The sequence below is a fragment of the Bos grunniens genome, chromosome 20, assembly GCF_055505025.1.
Source record: "Bos grunniens cultivar Pamir isolate PY7600 chromosome 20, Bosgru_T2T1.0, whole genome shotgun sequence".
Lineage (NCBI taxonomy): Eukaryota > Metazoa > Chordata > Mammalia > Artiodactyla > Bovidae > Bos > Bos grunniens.
The window spans coordinates 35,239,422-35,252,595 of record NC_141184.1 but is presented as its reverse complement, the minus strand read 5'-3'; the positions used below and the strand labels follow the sequence as shown (position 1 = coordinate 35,252,595).

The 13,174-nt window shown below is 52.6% G+C and overlaps 1 protein-coding gene across 3 annotated transcripts in view; it reads left to right on the top strand.

Moving 5' to 3' along the window:
• The first annotated feature begins 2,871 nt into the window (after window positions 1–2,871).
• GDNF (glial cell derived neurotrophic factor) overlaps window positions 2,872–13,174 on the top strand; it is a 28,200-nt gene continuing 17,897 nt past the window's right edge. The window contains exons 1-2 of one of the 3 annotated variants that reach the window (XM_086361483.1): window positions 2,872–3,067; window positions 7,495–7,593. In XM_086361483.1, the coding sequence (XP_086217609.1) occupies window positions 7,521–7,593 (73 nt within the window). In that variant the 5' untranslated portion in view covers window positions 2,872–3,067; window positions 7,495–7,520. Of the gene's footprint in view, window positions 3,068–3,110; window positions 6,613–7,494; window positions 7,672–13,174 lie in introns of those variants that run through there. The other 2 variants (XM_086361481.1, XM_086361482.1) reach the window with 2 other exon arrangements.

Genomic DNA, 13,174 nt, shown 5'->3' with positions numbered 1-13,174 from the left:
TCTATCCTTGAGTCTTGTAGTGGACAGAGGTTTGTTAAACTCCCAAGTGCCTGCCATTAACACAGCTCCTTCTGGGTGCCCAAATCCTATGCAGGGAAGGCAAAGAGGAACTCTAGGAAGTGTCTTAAGTGAAGATGGCCAGTCTCGGAACCATGAGACCCAACAACGTAGACGTGGGTGATTAGTCCGGGAATAAGAACCTGACTAAGGTCTGTTGTGCTCCAGGGTGTCCAGTAACCTGTATGTCCTGACTCAAAAGCTCTCAGTCCATCTCAAGCACCTAGCTAGTGCCCAGTGGGGCCAATAAGATCCTCTCGCTGAAGGAGTTTAAATGTGAGATCAACAGAGAGCTGAGCAGTTGGTAGCAGGAGCAGAAGCCAAGAGACACCCGGAGAAAAACACAGAGAGAGGAGCTGAATCACGTTGGCGGCTAAGCCTGTTAGAAGGGACGGCAGATGCCTGTGGCTCAGGGGGGCAGCAAGATAACCCAGTCACAGAGCCAGATCCTGAATGACCTTCCAGTTCCTGAACTTCAATCCAGTTTTCGTGAGGCCTGGCTGGGTGGCCTTTCCGGAAGGCTTTTCGGAGACACGTGGCTGAGCAGTGAAGATTCCGGTCAGCCTTCCTTCCACAGTCAACTCCCATTACTTAGGGTAAACTCAGTGGTATCTGTGCTCTGCAACCCCCCCAAAATCCCAGTTAGCACAATCCCCAGGGTCTAGCACTTTGCCTGGCACAACAGCGAGCACTAAATCATTGCAAGTGTTTGGAAGGCAGGACCATCCCCAGTGGAAAAGCCTTCAGAAAATGAAGAAATCATTCACGGTGAAGAACACTGGCGAGGGTCGCCTTCGAATTACAAAAATAGTGTTAAAATAGGATAAGTATATTAAGCTTAGCCCATTTTCAAACCCATCTACATTTCTACCGTAATCTATCAAAGAAGGATATGTCACATTCTGCAGAACTCCAGTAGGCATCCTAATTTCAGCTAAGGTATGTCTGGATGACTTTTCACTCCGCTTAACCTTAAATCATGGTAACATTAATAACAATTTTCCTCCCACGCTAACATCACTGTCAAACCTCCAAAGTAGCTGATATTTGTCTTTCAAGAAGTTTAGTAATATGGGCTCTTCCCCCGACACTGCCACACACATTTCCCCTCTCTATTGTCTGTATCAGTTACTCCACGAACACATACTCCTCAACAGCCGGATGAGTCATAAAATAAGAGGTACATGGATGTAAACTGAGCCTGTTTATGCTCTCCCTGGCCCCAGCTAATAAAATAAAAGAGGTCCCACTGAATTCAGGTCCAATGGCTTCCGGAAAACAGGTTTCTGCTTAGCAAAGACATACCTTACTCAGTACATTATTTTAAAGGTAGAGCTAATTTCATGCCCTGGGTGAATGCAACGGATTTATGGGGAGAGTCATGTGCAGGGTGTGTAAGGACTTGCCCTCCTCACGTCCTCTACAAAAGAAGGCTCTGGCGCGTCTGGTGGTGAGCAAACCAACAAAAGGAATGCCTAAAAGGTCTCACAGAGATCAGGAACGGGCTCTGGGTCCCTGCTCACTGGAAACTCAGTACCCAAAGCAGTGCTTGCTTAGGTCTCCTATCTGCATTTTCGAAAATAAAAGCAGGTTTAGTCCAACCTTCCCCGACCTGTTCTCAATCAAGTGATCTTACGCCTCTGGAATTGAGATTCTGAATGTATGTGTCTACCCCACGTTTGGTATTATATTACAACAGCATGAAAATGGAGCCTAGGACCGAGGAGCGGCCAGCCTCAGAAGCCTTCTTCATTGCCTGCCGTGTAATACATGATATGCAAAGCCTCTGACTTCAGCCAGCAGATATGTGGAGACCGTGTTGGCCCTAGCATGGGGGCTAAACTAATGTGTGTTTAGGTCAGAAAGCGAATCAGAAAAGCCACTGGAGGGCACGTCACGGAGTGAGAGCCCTATAAATTCTGCCCCAGTCTCAGCGTCCCCTGGCAAACACTCAGCTTCCCTCCCTGGGCCGCTGCACATCTCTCCTTCGTAGTGCTGGAGAACTCCGGCCAGCAGCAGCTCTCCTCGCCACTGCCTTCTGCCCTGCAGAAAAGCCAGAGAGCTAGACATCGAGGTGGAAGGAAAGCCCAGTGCAGCCCTCCACTCGACACAGCCCCGGCTCAGAGAGCTAGGCGCGAGGGCGAAGCCGGGCGCGGGCGCCGCGGTCAAGTTCAGATTTCTCCCTTCAGTTGGTCCGCGCAGATCTCCGCACATTCCTCCGGATCTTCCCGGCGAGGAGAAAGCGCGAGCCCGGCCGCGTCTCCACGCGCTGAGCGCTCTCTCCCTGCACCCCGGGGAGGGGCGCCTCGCGTCACCCACTCGCACCCGGAGCCCCCCGCTTCGGGAGCTCGGGCGCCTCCTCGCTGTTCTCCTTTCCCTCCCCGCCACCGCCGCCGCTCGACCCCTCCCCTCCCGGGGCCCCGCGCCTCCCCTCCCCCACCCCGGCCCCCGGCCCGGGCTCTCCAGGACCAGCCTGCGCTCCTGGCGCCCTCATGTCTTCGCGGGACTCTCGGCGCCGGTTGACGTGGTGTCTCGTTCGGATTTCCAGGCCAGACCTCAGCTCCGGCGGCAGCATCAGCCCGGCCTGTCTCGTGCTCTGCGGCGCGGCGCCCCAAGAAGGCGCAGAGCGCGGCCGCCGCCGCTGAAGCGCCCGCCGCGCCCCGCGCCCGCGCTGCCCCGGCTGAGAGCGCGGCGCGCGCAGCCCTGTCACCCCCCAACCAAGGCAGCGGCGGCTGCTCGGACCTCGCCTTCTGGGGGTGCAGGGAGCCGGCGAGGGAGCTGTCGGCATCCCTCGCCCTTCTCACGGCGGCGGCGGCGGCGGCTGGAGCCTTGGCCGCCGCCTCCTGCGTGCCCTCCCTGCCGGGAACGGCCCCAGGATTGCGAACTCGTGCCCCTAACCTGCTGGGCGGGGCTCCGCGCTCCTGCCCTCGGCCCGGATGGGTCTCCTGGCTGGGACTCGGGGCTCCTGGAGTTAATGTCCAGCTGGGGGTCTGCGGAGACCGGATCCGAGGTGAGTAGGGGAGAGGGCCTGAGGGGAGGCGGGCGCGGCGGGCTGCGGGGCGCTGGAGACAGAGGGGGGCGCGGCTGGACCTCAGAACGGGCAGTGGGACTAGAAAGGGAAGAGACTAAGAGGGAACCGAGACACTGGGAAGACAGAGGAGAGAGAAAAGTTGAACTGGAGACAGGCTGGCCTTGCAGAGGGGCAGTTTGCCTTTCCACGTGGGCAAAGATCTCTGGGGTCCCTCATGCCTCTAGACCCCGGAGTATTCAACAGGGACAGTTTCCCTCCCCGACTCGGCGGGGCGCTCTTCCGTCAAGTCCCGGGAAGGTACCGGGCTGGGATCGTCTTTGAACCCACCACTGCCAAAGTTGGGTCCTCTGTGGAGGCGCTGCTGCATAGATATCATTACTGGGGTGTAACTTGTTTTGGTCTGTTCCGAGGGAAAGTGTAGGCCCCGGGAGGGGCTGCTGCTAAAGGTGCTGAGGACCTAAAAACAGAGCGCTCACCTCCTCTGGAGCCGTCTTGCAAATCTACATTCCTCGCCCTTTTCTGAACCCGGTTACTTGCATGAGCCCGCAATTCCAACTAACCATCCGCGTCGAGGTTAAGAGAGGGGCTTCCGGGATAGCCCAGGAGCTGGGTCTCCGTCTCCAACAGACTCTCGAGCCTCAAGGTCTTCCCTACGCCATCTAAGTGATGATTTGAATGACCGCTTTTCTCCTGCACTCTGTGCCACCTCCCCAGTTAACACTCTCCACCACTACCTTGCACAACCTCAGGGATGATTTCGCCGCTTTTTGGTTTCCAGCCCCTCTCGGGGCGGGAAATAACTTTCCGCGGACCTCCCCAGCCTTCTGGCGCCTCCCTGGTTTCGGCGGTGGCAAACCGGTCTGCAGAGCAGACGCGCGCGCTCCGGGGGAGCTGCCCAACCCCGTGCTCGCAAGATTTTTGCTCATTGGTGGGGGCAAACACAACTCTCCTGGGCGCTGCCGCGTATATGTTAGAGCGCACTCGACTCTTGCATAGTATTTTCGATGTTCACTTAAGTATTCCAAGGAAGAGATGCTGCTGCTAACCTCGCGCACGCACCTCTACCCGCAAAGCTCCAATGCGAGCTTCTGGGCTTCCGCCCCGCCGCCACCGGGTTTGCACTGAGTTTCGCCGTATCTTCGCTTTGGCAAGGTTCAAGGACAGTAGCGCCTTTTCAACAAGTGTCAGGTGTCCGAGGAGCCCGCAGCGTCCCCAGCCCATTCTCGCAAGGGGTTCGGGTGCACTCTGGATCTGAAACACGGCATCGGGCCCTTGACCCATTCCCAGACTGTCTGCAGGAAGCGTCGCTCATTCTTTTCCCTACCGCGGTCTTGGGCCCAACTGAGTACCACTGTCAGTTCAGGACACAAGGAACAGCTGAAAAAAGCAATACATCTTTCCGCAACTTCTGTCCGTATTCCAAAAGAAAGCCTCCGAGTTACAGCGCGCCCCCACCCACCCACTCCCGCCTCCCTTTTTCTCCTCCTGAGACCTGGATCTCGAGGGCAAACCTCCCAGCCTGCCAGACACGGGAAAGTGCGGGGGCACTGGCGGCGGGAGCGCTTACCCGCGGTGAGGCTGTCACCGAGACGCGGGGGAGGGAGGGGGAGTTCAAAAACCAGGTTGCCGAGAAACCAGCTTAAGTGAAGCGGGTAGAGAAAAATCCGGGAGAGAGGATGAAGAGCGGTAGGAGAGGATGAACAGCGGGGATGCTGGTGAGGACATCCAAAAGTTCCGGGGGGTAATTTGGATTCGGAGAGAATTGAGGGGTTGTGGAGAGCGTTCGTGCAGCGGTTCTATACTTAAAGTGGCAAGGCAGCCGTCCGGCCGCGTGGGCGCTTCGGGACTCCGGCGGTTTCTGGTGCCCCCTGGTGCTGGGAACTCAGAAGCGCCCGGCGGCGAGTCCCGCAGTCCGGCTCCCTGGGGCATCCGTCTTTTCCGCCCCAGGCCTGAGGATCACCAGGTGCCGGTGCCCGCGACCTCCCCTTTTGCTCTGCCGGACGCAGAGAGGGACCAGCCTGTAGGGTACCGGAACGTGTGCGGGGGCACCTAGCGGAGAAGGAGAGCTTGTTTATTACCGCATGTGGCAGCGCCTTGGGCAGTTGGCGCGTAACAGAGGCTGCCGGTTGCGGACAGATGTGCTTTGATAAAGAGATAAAGAGACCGACAGGGAAGCCGCTGGGTGTGTTGGGGGTGGGGATGTGGGGACCCCACAGGGATTTGGGAAAAACCTCCCCGTAGACCGCTGTGAACGCTCAGCCTCCAGACTCCCTCCGCCCGGCAAATACCGGGAACTACAAAGCGGCTCTGACTGCAGCCTGCGCGGGCGGTGCTCAGAGGGAAGAAGGCGCCCTTCTCGCCCGCCTGAGATGGGCGAGCTGTTTTCACCCGGCGGAGGGCGGGGGCGGGAGCCTCCTCTGGATAAGGCGGGGAGTTTTCCTCTATGTCCTCTTTTGCCAGCTTTGTCACACTTCTAATTGAGGATCTCCACGTCCAATTTAAAAAGCCCTCCTCCTGCCAAGCAGAAAAAAGGAAAAAAAAAAAAAAGGAAAAACCCTCTTAATGCGGAAGGGAAACCTGGTGCCTCTGTCGCTTCCTGCCGGCGGGCACCGCGATTTGGGACAGCGCATTAACCGCGCGCCTCCCTGCCCCTCTGGGCAGCCAGACAGTTCGCACGCGCCTGGGATCGGGCACCCGGGCCGAGGGGACGGGAGGCCTCGCGTTCCCTCGTCCCTGCTCGAGCGCCTCGCAGGGCTTGTTTTGCACGGCCTGGGTGAGGTGTTGCCTGGGAGTCCCAGCGCCTCAACCCAGAGCCTTTCCTTTTCCCCGGGTTTGTAAACCAGCCAGAGGGGCATGGAGCGCCGGGAGCCGCAGGGTTTAGGAGTTTGTGGTCCCTACAGACTCCCCGAGCCCAACAGCTGCGTAGCGAACAAACAGACGCCCAAGGGATGGAAAATGCATTCGTCTCCACAGCGGTGGGAGGTGGCAGTCGAATTAAACGCTTCCCGGGGTGGCCTACACCGGAACCCGGCGGGCGTTCTGGGTAGAGATGGGGGTGGGGGCGTTTGCTGGAAGGGAGGCGGGAGCTCCTGGCGACTGATGGAGAGGAATGGGGTCGAGGTTTTTACTTTTATCTGGGAACTGCCTTACTCTCTTCCACTGAAAAAGTTCAAGGAGCTTTTCCCAAGAATCTCTTTTACTTGGAGGAACGGGGATAATCAACTGCATGAATCTCGTAATTTCCACTTTAGAATGCCCTTGGAAATTAGAACGCTGGCATTGGGGACTCACCTCAAGGTGCCCGGGTCTCCCCCCCACCCCCGCCTCCTTATTGCGTGAAGTTGGGCCCTGAGTTGAGGGTACCCTTTTTCTCACCCGCCCTCAACTGCGTGACCCTCCTTTCTAGGGGTGCGAGGATTGAGAAGCCAAACGGAGCCCCCTAAGAGGAGCTGAGCCCCCACCGTGCGCCCTTTCCCGGTCTAGACCTTCTGGTGCCCGCGCTCCTGCGTAGCGTCCCCGACAGGGTACGATCCTCCAGGAGTGACTGTGACCCAGCTTGGGGAGCTCGAAACCCCTCTGCGAGGGGAAAGGATTTAAGGCCAGAATCTTGCAAAAATGCAAAAATAAAGAGGGTATTCGAGTACACCACGAACATTTTCAAGACCGAGGCAATCCCTCCCTAACTGTAACGCTAAAGCATTTATTGAACGAGGTTAGGCCTTTTCATATGTTAACATTCATAACCTTAAGAAGTGGAAGTAGTATTTTAAACCGAGTTGAAACTTTGGAAAGTTCAGGAGCTTAACACAGATATTCCTGGACAGCCTCAAAGTCTTTAAGTCCCCACTGGCTTCTTGTTCCGACGACAAAACACTAATTGAAATGGCAGGAATGAAGCTTGGGCGGGGTTCGTGGTGCCACTGAGCCTGCCCCTGCCTAGCTGAGGACAGGATCAGGACCCCGGGAGGGCTGGTCTCTTGCTTGGGTTCAGGGCTCGTTCTCCGGGGCGGGGTCGGGGGGTGGGGGTTCCTGTGGGAGCTGCTGGACGGGGCGGGAGCACAGGGTGAGGGTTGCCCGGTCGCCCCCCAGAATGGGGATGGGGTTGCGCGCCAGTACTGCTGTCGTCGTATTGGGAAGCAGCCCTGCCCCGAAATCCTGGGATCCGATGGCGGAAGAAAAAGGCAGTTGTCAGTTGGAAGCCGGAGAGGCGCACCCCGGAGCGGGGACAGGCAGGGAGCTGGGAAGGAAAGAAGGGTGGGGGTGCCCGGGGAAGCGCCCGGCCGCAGCGGTCCGGAAGGAGGGCGGTGCCAAGTCTGGAGGGGAGCCCCGGGGACCCGCGCGGGCCCCAACATCCAGGCCTAATGTGCTCTCCCGGGTTCTGCGCCCCCGCCCGCCCGCCTGCACAGGTGCCGCCGCCGGACGGGACTCTAAGATGAAGTTATGGGATGTCGTGGCTGTCTGCCTGGTGCTGCTCCACACCGCGTCCGCCTTCCCGCTGCCCGCCGGTAAGAGGCCTCCCGAGGCGCCCGCCGAAGACCGCTCCCTCGGCCGCCGCCGCGCGCCCTTCGCGCTGAGCAGTGACTGTAAGAACCGTTCCCTCCCCGCAGGGGTCACCCCACCCGCCGCCCGCACGCACCCCCAAGTCAGCCACGGCCGCAGAGTGGCCTCCCAGGGAAGAGCCGCGCAGGCGCCGAAGCCCCCTCCCGGTGCGCCGTAACCAACTGGTGCCCCAAGGCTGCAACACTTAGTCTGTATATGGCACGCGCTGGCTTTGCCCAACACACAGGGTAACACACTTTTCTGCTGCTCATTTAGATTCCGATCAACAGCTGTTTTCCCCACCACCACCACAGGAAAACACACAGTTGTTTTCTTTTCTTTGCCTCCCCATCACACACACACACACACACTCACACACACTCACACACACACACACTCACACACACACACTCACACACACACACTCACACACACACACACTCACACACTCACACCCGTGTTTTGTTCCAAAGCCCTCTATCTCTGTTTGGGTGTGCCTGGCTCTGCTGAACTCTGAGAACAATTGCCTTTCCATCCTAAACTGCCCTTGCAAGGGAAGAGGCTGAGGTTTCACAAAACCATGCCAGAGTCAGAGAAAACACAGAAAAGCCTTGATTTCCAGAACAAGCATCTGGGCAGTGTCAAGTCTGTTCAGGAAAGTTCCGGTCCTAGAAAGAAAGTGATAAATAGTGCTGGGCTGGGGCTAGGGGGAAAAAACACAAAATTGTAGTTCACTACACAAATGACAATGTTAACTCTTAAGACTAGATTATTCATATTAGAAAATAAATCTGCGATTTGCCTCTCAAAAATGTCTCAGCGGTTTATCAGGGCATGTCAACTATGATTTGATATAATTTACCCTCTGCTCTTGAGAAGTTTATCTATTGCGTAAAGCAGAATATGCTTCATCACAAGTTAGAGATTACTGGCGAGGAAAAGAAAATTTGCACAACCCCAAACTAAAGCAGCAGTAAGCCGTAGCCATAACCATGCTGGCTACTCCCCATTTCTGTTACCCTATTCTGCATTTGAAAATTATTGTGATCATAGGCACCACTGAAAGGGTTCCAAAGTCAGCTGTATGCTGGAGTCCCCCAAACCTGTGGCCTTGGGCTAAAAGTAGCCCAGGAAATGTGATGTGCTTATCTTATGCTTGATTACAATAAAAGCATCTTCTTCCTGAAGTCCCAAGAAAAAGTGCATTTTTCTAAGACAAATGAAGTCTTCAAGAGTGACTTAGGGTTAGAGAACACAGTTTGATCCCTTGAAGTAACTGTTCCAAGAGTGTATGGCAGTTAGTTGTATAAACCTATTTTTAAAGGTTTTGGTTTCAGCCACAAATTTCTATCCTAGTGTATATAATGTTTCTCCAGTAGAGACTTAAAATGCGCTTTAGTGCCATAATCTTCAGAACAGTACCCATGAAGGCTAAATGGCTTTTCATTCAAACAGCCTAGGTCAGAGGAACAGGAACCCAGTGAAAGGTAATAGTTTTCTCACCAAGGCACTCTGGAGGAATAATGGCTGTGCCTGATTATGAAGCTGATTAGTTCATGGAAATTTAATAAGCATATTAGTATCCTGTCTACCTAGGCTTATTTAATGCTGACTCCTGCTTCTGGCTCTGCTTTTGGCTAATTTTGTCACGTCAGACAAATTTCTTACTGCCAAACTCAATGAACAGTTTACAACTGTACAGTAAAGGAAGGCCTGGCCACTCCAAAACGCCAGTGACTGAGATTTGGTCAACCCCAACCTTCACGCTCCACCCTAACCTTCCTTTGGGAAAAGACTCATAAGACCCCTGCTTACTGGACTCACCTGGTGAGCTCTAGTGACTACTGGTGCTGGGCCTCTCCCAGAGAGATTCTGATCTCATTGGCTTGGGGTGTGGCCTGGGCAACTAGAGATTTAGGTGTTCCCCAGGTGAGTCTAACGTGCAGTCAGGTGAATCCCTATGCCTTGATAATACCCTAAGAAAATCTGTGCCTCATGTAAGGTCCAGCCAGTCACAAAGCAAGCAAGGTAACATTAATCTTATTGACTGGGGTGGGGGGAGTTGTGGGGGAAGGGAGGTTTTTTCCAAAACTGATACTAAGTCATCAGTAGTATCAGTAGTATCAATGGACAAGATTCTGACTACTGTATTTACATTTGAACCAGCAGAGCACACCCGATTCTGTTTTATCTATGGGAAGACCCAATAGATCCTTGAAAGAGAAATGTTCCCAAAGAGAAAGTGAGCTGCATTCTAAGCCAAATTGACTTCTTTCCAGGTATGTTCAATTCGGTAGCAAGTTGTCAGTGCGGGGAAGGCAGGATAAAGACAATGTGCAGACTTTGAACACTCAACCAGTGTCAACATGCCCCTGTCACAGTGCTGACATTTATATCCTGCACTGTGCACCGTGCAGTTAAGGCTTATGCAGAAAACATTAAGTCACTCATCATTTGAAAATAGAAAGTACCATAAATACTGATCCCTCTTCTTGGAATGCTTGGAACTTAGTGATTGAGCAAAGGCTCTTTCGTGCTACCTGAGTCAGTCATTCTGTGCTGTTCAAAGGGGACTGGACTGCACCCTGTCTACACATTCACCCTTGAGATCACATGTATTCTGCTGGTTCTGATGTAAATGCAGCAGCCAGAATCTTGTTCCTACCACTATCACGTTTTGAACTAACCAAGTAGAATTTGTAACTGGCCCACTTGTCTGCACAGAGGTTGACGATAAAGTTCATGGGCTGTGGCTGCTTCTTGTAGCAGCTTCAAACTTGTCTAAACTTAAAGACTTGTAGTTTTCCTTTCAGGTCATCCAAGACTTTTCCGTTTCACCGTCTTTGTATTTTATCATTGTGCTTTTTACCTGTGTCTTCACTAACGTGTGATTAGAGCAGGCCTGAGGCATGTAAAAGGTGAAAATAGGTCTTGTGCACAGATGCCATAGCATTTTAGAGCTGAAAGGTAGCCCCTAAAATTCCCAGGCCTAAAGATGTAAAGCAGTTTATCCAAAGTGCCAGGGGTTCCATGATGGCAGGAGGAAGATTGCTGAAGCCAGAACCCGTGTTTCTCTAAACCCCTGAATTGCAGAGCGTTCAGTCTTGCTACCTAGGAGAAAACACTTTATATGGGAGGATAGTTTTCAACTAATGAATAAAACTGTGTTGCACAGGGTTGCTTGAAGTTTTTAAAGGTTTGTTAATCATAGTCATATACCAGATCTCAGCTGTGCATAATAACTCTAAATGTGTTTCACAAAGCATAAAATGCACGTGCCTTTTAAAACATTGTGATCTAAAAGCACTTATTCATTCAACAAGTAATTAATGTGTGCCTGTGTGTGCCAGACACTGTCGTAGGGGCTAGGGAATCCTCAGTACACAGACAAAAGCCCCTGTCCTCACAAAATGTACTATGTAATAAAGGTACAGGGTGTGGGGCAATTTGGTGGCATTGTAAACTAAAACCTTGGTCAGAAGAGGGCCTTTTTGTGTGACCAGAAAACAACTAGAAACACTGAGCACTAAATTATAATTGCAAGTAATCCACAATGCATTGTAATATCATGGGGTTCCATTCTACCGGTTTGGCAGCAAGTCACAAAATTTCCTAGAGAAACAATCTTGCAAATCAAGCCATCAAGTTCTCAGACTAGCCCACAAAACTCTATGTAACCTTGATCAATTTGAGATATGATTCACCATATTGTGAAGCTGGAGTCTCTTCCCAGGTTGTCATTTCCCATAATCTGCAGAAGGGGGACACAGCGAGAAGTCATAGTTTGAACAAGCAAGAGCTCAAGTTCACGTCGGTTCAGTCAGCCTGACCACTCAGCTGTTACTTAACAGCTCCCAAACCTCAGGTTCCTCATCTGTGACATAGGAACACTATTCATCCTGCCTCCCGGGGCTGCTGGGAACAGAGTTACATGAGGCAATGCTTTGTTAAGCCCGTGCCCCATAAGCAACCATTAGTACTTGCCACGCTGCTGTTCCCAACCCGCACCCGGTGAGTGCCTTTTCTCCCGTCCCAGGCTTTCAGTTCGGCCTCTGCCAAGACATTGCTCTAAATGGTGGAATTTCAAGCAGCTCAACAAAGTACAGAGAGGGGAAGAAATGCAGGCCTTGCGGGGAGGCTATTTTGGGCCCCACGGTCAGTCAGTCGGGTCAGTCAGTCGGGCCAGCCTTGCGTGGGATTCTGCCCCAGGGTCAGCTCCCCCTGGCTCTTCCCAGGTTTCGCAGCTCCTTCCCTTCCCCATTTGCTGAGCCCACATAGCTCCTACGGAATTTTTCCCACCAGATTCCCATGGTCGTGTTAGGGAGACCCTCGTCCCCTATGGGGAGAAGGGAGCCAGGACACCATAAGATCCTTACATGTAAGAGATCAAGGAAGCTGTGAGCTGGAGGCTCCCTGTCTTGAGATAGAGCATTTCTGTTTTAAGTGATCCCACCTGGATATTTAATTCAAGCTGCTTCACAAACCCAGCAGAAGACTGTTAGTGAATTTAGTAAACTTTCAGCTTGTTGTTATCCAGCTAAGAAACCTTCTAATGCAACAAGGTAGTTAAATGTTAGGCTTTCAAATCTAATGTTGTGGGATATAGAGTTCAGAATAAATAAGCTCTGTCCATCTATTTTTTGTATTATTATTTTAGGGACTATAGGAACAGACAATACTGTAATAAGGTCCCTAAGTTGGAAGGGGGCTCTGCCATTTGGGAGGAGGTGCTTGGAATCAAGAAATCCCACGTCAGGCTTTTAGGAAACACTGATTCCTCACTCAAGATCTGAGACCAACATCTCATTCTGGCCTCAGTCTGAAGACCTATTTCAAACTGTTGCTGTTTAGAGAAATCTATTTCAGGCTTAATATGAATTGGCCAGTCTTAGGACCTCAGGCTGATCCAACAGCCAAAGAATTATTCTCAGAAGATTCTCCTTTCACTGATAGAAAAATAAAAGCTCTCTAGCATTTTCCCTTCCAAATGTCCCTTTCTTCTTGGTTTACTTAGCACTTAATGGTCCATAGCCTCTTTATTCAATTAAAACATATTATTTAATCACTTGAGCTCAATCAGGAAGCAAGTATTAAATATCTTTCATGCTCTAGGTGCTGTGTGGGCATCTAAAAGGCAAAATTGTGAACTTAAATAGCTTATGATCTAGTTGTAAACTATGGATAGGCAGATGGGTGGGTGGGTGGGTGGGCGGACTGTCAGTCCAACAGATAGCTATGTCTACCGAGGCGTGTGCATTAGCTGTGGTCATGGTAAGAATTCCTAGGGATGAAGTCACTAGGATTTGGAGATCATAGCAGGAAACAATTCGAGGGAGAGGGAGGATTTGAGCTAGCACTTGAAAGATGTGCATTAGGAAAGGAAGGAAAAGGAAAAAGGGCACATTCCAGACCAAGGAGAAGCATAGGCAAGTTTGTGATCACGAAAAGGGGAAGGGGCAGGTGGTGGATACAAGGAGGAGGCCAGACCAGTCGCCAAGTACTGAGAACAGGTGGCGGGAAGTGGTGTGAAATTTAGGCTATCTCTGT